Here is a 6,707-nt window from a genome sequence, read left to right on the forward strand (position 1 = left end):
GCCCGGCCCCTCCGCGCGCTGCCGTCCCCGCCCTCGGCCAGTCGGGCGCCCAGGTTGGCTGGGATGCAGGAGAGGTGGGGCGAGGGCGGGGTGCGCGCGCTCTGAGGTCGCCTCTCGCCGGGCCTGGGGTCCACTGCGCGCCCCGGCCCTGGTGGACGCGCGTGCTCCGTAACCCAGAACCCCTGCAGTCCCCCCGGAGAACCCGGCAGGCTTCCCAGGACTCAGGTGAACCCCGAGCGCGTCGTGTGACACAGAAGTGAACGGAGGAGAAGCGGGAGTCCGGGCGGGGTGCGAGAGGGGCGGGAATGGACAAAAGGCGGTGCAGGGTCTCCTTCTGGTTGTTTACATTGTTAAAAAGAGATGCGTGGGCAATATCGCCGTTGTAAGGACCGTGCACCCATCAAAAACTCGCTCGTTATACACTTGAAAAGCATAATTCCAGCTATCCTAATGGGCATACGTGCAGTTTGAGAACCACAGGTCAGTTTTTTTGTAAGGCCAGCTTTGTTCAGTTATAACACGTATACCGTGCATTTCACCCATTGAAAGCGAACAATTCAGTGGCTTTTAGTCCATTCACAGAGTTGTGTAACCATGACCATCATAGATTTTAGAACATTTTTATCACCCTCCAAAAACACCCACACCCATTAGCATCAATCACCCTCCACTCTCCCCTCTCTCCATCCCTCCCCCGACCTAGACCACCAAAACACCAAACCCCAGTCTGACTCATCCTGACCCTGTAACGACAGGGTAGAACTGCTCCATACGGTTTCCACGGAGCAGCTGGTGGATGAAAACTGCACACCTTTCGGTTAACAGCCATAGCACTCTGTAGCTCTTAACCACTGCACCACCAGGGCTCCTGGACGTGGGCAACCAGAATCTACTGTCTGTCTCGAAGGCTTTGCCTAGTCTCGAAATTCCATGAAGATGGAATCAGAATACACCATCTCTTGTGACTGGCTTCCTTCACTTACCATCGTGTTTTCAGGGTTCATCCATGTTGTTACAGGGATCAACAATAGACTCCTTTTTATTACTGAATGATATTCCATGGTATGGCTAGCTCCCAATTTGTTTATCCATTCATCAGTTGATGGACTTTTGGGTGGTTTCCACTTTCTGGCTACAATATAATTATAATAGATTAACGTAATACATAAATCATAAAATAATGCTGTTACAAACATTTGTGTCCAAGTTTTTGTGTGGAAATATATTTTCATTTTTCTTGGATATAAACCTAAAAGTGGAATTGCTGGGTTGTATTATATATTTCAGGGGCCCTGGTGGAGCAATGGTTAAAGTGCTCATCTGCAAACTGAAAGGTTGGCAGTTCAAACCCATCAGCTACTCTGCCAGAGAAAGATGTGGCAGTCTGCTTCTGTAAAAATTTACAGCCTCGGAAACCATATGAGGCAATCCTACTCTGTCCTGGAGGGTTGTTACGAGTTGGATTCCATCCAATGGCCATGGGTTTGGTGTTTTGGTTTTTATTTTATGGGTAACTTCTGGAGGAATTGCCAAACTGTTTTCCAAAGTGGCTCCCGTTTGACATTCCCACCAGCAGTTTGTGTGGGTTCTGGTTTCTCCACATCCTGGCCAACACTAGTTTTTTTGATCACAGTTATCCTAGTGGGTGTGAAGTGGCATCTCACTGTGCTTTGGTTTGCATTTCCCTAACGACTCATGATGCTGAGCATCTTTCAGGTGCTTGTTGGCCATTTGCATATCTTCTTTGGGGAAATGTCTTTTCAGATCCTTTGCCCATTTTTTAATTGGATTATTTGTCAGTTTATTACTGAGATCTAAGAGTTCTTTGTTCTAGATTCAGCTCCCTTATCAGATCTATGATGCACACACACTTTCTCCCGTTCTTTTTATCTTCTTAATGGCGTCCTTTGAAGCACGAAAGTTTTTACTTTCCACAAAGTCTAATTTATCTTTTCTTTTGCTGCTTATGCTTTTGGTGTCCTATCTAAGAAAGCATTGCCTGATCCAAGGTCGCAAAGATTCGTGCCTATGCTTTCTGCTAAGGTTTTTTATAATTTTAGCTCTTACATTTAGGTCTTGATCCATTTTTTTTTAATTGCGGTAAATATGTTTGTGACAAAATATTTTCCATTTCAAAATGCTTCACTAGTGCAATTCAGTGACATTAATTATATCCCTCACATTGTACAGCTGTCACCATTACCTGTAAAGACCACTTGTATACCGTGTGAGGCAGGGTCTAACTTTGTTCTTTTGCCTTTGGATATCCAGTTATCACACCACAATTTGTTGAAAAGACTGTTCTTTTCCCATGAAATTGCTTTGCCACCCTAGTTATAATCAGTTGACTGCAAATGTGGGGTTTATTTCTGGATTCTCAATCCTAGTCCGTTGACCTAGATGTCTATACTCTGCCAGTACAACACTGTCTTGATTACTGTAACTCCGTAGTAAGTTTTGAAATCAGAAAGTGTGAGTCCTCCAACTTTCCTTTTCAAGATCGGTTTAGCTATTCTGGGTCCCTGCATTTCCATATGAATTTTCAGATCAGCTTGTCAATTTCTGCAAAGAAGCCAGTTGGAATTTTGAAGGGATTGAATTGAACTTGTAGATGAGTTTGGGGAGTATTGTGAACATAATACAGCTTCTTCCGATCTAGGACATGAGATGTCTTTCCATTTATTTCAGTCTTGGTAAATTTTTTTCAATAATTTGTTGTAGTTTTCAGAGTATAAATTTTGCACCTCTTTAATGAAATTTATTCCCTAGTATTGTATTCCTTTTGATGCTATTATAAATGGAATTGTTATTAAATTTTATTTTCAGATCATTTATTGCAATTGCATAGAAATACAAAATTTTTGTAAGTTTATTTTGTACCCTCCATCCTTGTTGAACTTGTTTATCCATTACAATAGTTTTTAGTACATTACTTAGAATTTTCCATCTACAAGTTCATGTCATTTGCAAATAGAGATAGTTTTACTTCTTCCTTTCCAAACCGGGTGCCTTTTATTTTCTCATCTAATTGCCCTGGCCAGAAACTCCAGTGCAGTGTCGAATAGAAGTGGGGAGTGTGGACTTCCTTGTCTTGTTCCTCATCTCAGGGGGAAAGCTTTCAGTCTTTCACCATTAGGTGTGATGTTAGCTGTGGATTTTTCTCAAATGCCCTTTATCAGGCTGAGGAAGTTCCTTTCTCATTATTCCTAGTGTTTTGAGTGTTTTTATCATAAACGGGTGTTGAATTTTTCAGGTTATCTTATAGTTCCTTCCTTTTCTCCTTGGTCCTCTGGGCTTATCTAATCACCAGCCTAGTGTTGGAGAAAAGCTTTAGGCTGGGACTTGAGAGAACTGAGCTCCAAGCTCTCACACCCTCGGTTTCCTCATCTGTACAATGTGCGCGTTGAAGAAGATCCATAATGTTACTTTTCTTTGTAAAGAATTGATGATCCTTCCTTTACAAGAAGAGAGAGGGAGAGAGAGAAAGAGGAAAGGATGAGAAAGAGAGAGAGAGGAAAGGATGAGAGAGGGAGAGAGAGAAGGCATGAGCCCTTTGTCAGTCATGGGTCTTCCCCTCACCATGGGCTCTCTTATGGTGTCTTTGGTGAAGAGAAGTTCTGATTTCAATGTAGTCTTATTTATCATTAACGCTTTTGTGCCCTTTTAAAGAAATGTCTGCTCACCCATGCACATGAAGATAGCGTTTCCCGCTGCCGTTTAGAAACTCCATTTTGCCTTTCTCATTTAGATGTACCGTCCACCTGGAATTGCTTTTCATGAGCTGTATGAGGCAGGGGGATCAAGATTTACTTTTTTCCAAAACACACGTGCAAATGTGATATTTATTTAAAACTAGTCCTTTTTGCACTGTTCTGCAGGGCCGCCATTTTCGTAAAGGAAGTGTCCGTGCGTATTTGGGTCTGCTCTGGACTCTGCTTCGGCTCGGTTAGTGTATTTGACTATGTTCAGCAAAGCATGTTCTCCCGCTAGAATTCCATTAAAAATGTGTGTGTGTATCTTATGCATAGATAAGGGGGAAAGGTATACACCAAACATGTTAGTAATAGTTGTATTTAGGTAAAGGGATGTGGGTGAATTGATTTCTTATTGTATTTTACATGGATAATGTAATGTTACATTCTCCATGTAACATTAATGTTACATGGATAATAATAAAAAAAAAAGTCAGAAATTTTGTCTTCAAGCCTCACTCTCTTTGATATGACCACATTTGTACATCAGTCAAGAGAAATTTTAGAAGTGAAAAAAGTTACAGGCATTTCTAGCCTAGGACTAAATAAAGAGTAGCGGCTTAATTATTTGATTCAAGTGAGTGACACATTAATTAAGTTGTGGCAAATACACACTGGCTCCTATACATGTGAAGCCAACCCTATTAAATTAATACTGGTATTATGGCCTATGGTTAATGGGGATTATGCAATTAGGTACAGCCTAAGTTCATCAGTCAGCAGATAGATTTTCCTTTGACTATGAAATAATCACATAAAAACTTATTGGGACCTCAGGATTCCCCCACTTGCAGACTTCTGGGTGGGAGTTCCCTGTGTCTACAGCTCAGATGGGGAAGGTTCGTTTCAGTGAGCTCCATCTCCACGTGCTTTCTGGGCATGGAGTCCCATCACGTGCAGTTCTGCCCCTAATAACCGTGGGAGTTGCCTACCCATGGAGTCAGGAGAAGATGCCAAGGATGTTGTATAATGCAGAGCTGCAGATGATTCCAGCTACCTGTTCAGAAGAAAGGACTGAGATCTCCACCTTTAAGTTAGCAACACGGAGATGGTATAAGCCGGAAAAAAAATGTTCAGAGACTGGCCCACTTGTCTGCAAAGAGAAGGTACTCGGTCGATACCCCTATTCTTCACTACCTACCTGTGGCCGCTGAGATTTTAGTTGTCTCATGAGGCCCACATTTGTTAAAATGGAGGTTTGTGAGATAAATGGTATTTCCTTTGGTTGTACAAAATCAAGGGATGATCTGTTACATCTGAAGTCACATTTGAACCATTGATTTTGCGTGAGTTTTCCAGTGTTGCCTGCCATTCATAAGGTACCTTGCGGATTGTGTACCTGCTGGCCTTTACTGTAAACCGAGTGACACTGTCTGCTGTTCTCCTGTCTCTAAAGAGCAGCAAGAAAACAGGACTGCTGTCCCTGAAGCTCCTCCGACCCTGCAAAGAAACCCTTCCCCAAGACAGGGGTCACCTTGGTGCAAACCCACAAGAAGCTGACTGGTGTTAGCATGCACAGTGGGAGAGGCACTTGAGCCTCACTGGGGCAGGCAAGGAAGAAACCTTGTATTTCCCCTAAAGCAACTATAAATCTCCTCAGAAAATGATGTCAGTTCTTCACGCTCGCGTGTCTAGACCTCATGACTTGACTTCGCATGACTTGATCTGCAAAGTCATAGTGAGTGACTGCAGTGTTAAAAGAACATTTCGACTAGCCAAAAATGCCACGTAGTGTGCTGCCAGGAGTCCCTTACTTATTATAAAAACTAAGTCCTTTCTGAACACCTTTCCTGTCTTCATTTTTCTCTGCTGTACTCAGCATTCAATAATGTTGTTGTTGGGTGCCCTTGAGTCAATTTTCGACTCATAGGGACCCCATGTGACAGAGTAGAACTGCCCCATGGGGTTTTCTAGGCTGTGATCTTTACGGGAGTAGATGGCCAGGTCTTCCTTCTGCGGAGTCGCTGGTGGGTTAGCAGCCAAGCGCTTAGGCACTGTGCCACCAGGGCTCCTTCAGTAATAAAATACTTGCCATTGGAACATTCTCACGTGTGCAGTTCAGTGACATTAATTATGTTTATTAAGTTTTTCAACCGTCACTGTTTCCATGTCCAAATTTTTCCATAGTTGAGTCATATTTTTATCATAATTCCTTTCTTGATGAGTATGTTTTTGGACTTGGTTACTTTCTTCCCCAGGACTTTCGAAGAAGGCTTATAATCCTTGTTGAAGACTTAACATGCCTTGTTTGTGGCATTGTGTTGGGATATAGTAACACAGACAAGAATGGCAAAATAATTCAAAATAGAATAGATTTGTGTGTGTGTGAATGCACACCCCCATTAAAGAGCACAGCGTGTCCTAAGCATCAACATGCCAGGCAAGTTACACATGTTGACGACAACCTGCAACGGGATGGACTGACACAGTGGCTGCAACAACAGGCTCAAGCATAACAACGATCATGAGGATGGTGCAGGGCCGGGCAGTGTTTCGTTCTGTTGTACACGGGGTGGTCATGAGTCGGATCCGACTCGATGGCACCTAACAACAACAACAACATTTATTTCTGGGATAAAAGATGGACTAGAAAAAACAATTCCCGGGACTTACAGAGATTAACATTTGAGAAGCTTTTGTATGTTATATGAATTAACATACGCAGCATCCTTTAGTGACGGATGTGTCCCTTTTTAAAACAAGGAAATTGAGGCTCAGCGTGTTTGGGTCGCTTATGTAGGATCTTACAGCTGTAAGTTGCTCATGTAAATTTCAAACCCAGGTTTGCTGACATCAGTAACGTTGCTATTTTTACCCCACAACTGTGCTGCCCTGGTATTTGCATAAATGGCAGCTATGCTGCTGCTGAATCCTCGTTAAAGGCCACATGATCTGAGTCTCTTTTTTTAGGATTACAGATGTGTAGACGTCGAGAAGATTACAGGTGTGTAGACG

At 42.8% G+C, this 6,707-nt stretch overlaps 1 protein-coding gene across 1 annotated transcript in view; it reads right to left on the reverse strand.

Annotated features, from left to right (window-relative positions):
* The window catches only part of DACT2 (dishevelled binding antagonist of beta catenin 2), a 66,270-nt gene that overhangs the window by 10,874 nt on the left and 48,689 nt on the right, over positions 1–6,707 (reverse strand). Inside the window, exon 2 of the mRNA XM_004368934.1 lies at positions 3–148. Within this exon, the coding sequence (XP_004368991.1) occupies positions 3–148 (146 nt within the window). The remainder of the gene's footprint in view (positions 1–2; positions 149–6,707) is intronic.

This window comes from Trichechus manatus, unplaced genomic scaffold, assembly GCF_000243295.1.
Source record: "Trichechus manatus latirostris isolate Lorelei unplaced genomic scaffold, TriManLat1.0 scaffold00002, whole genome shotgun sequence".
NCBI classification, from domain to species: domain Eukaryota; kingdom Metazoa; phylum Chordata; class Mammalia; order Sirenia; family Trichechidae; genus Trichechus; species Trichechus manatus.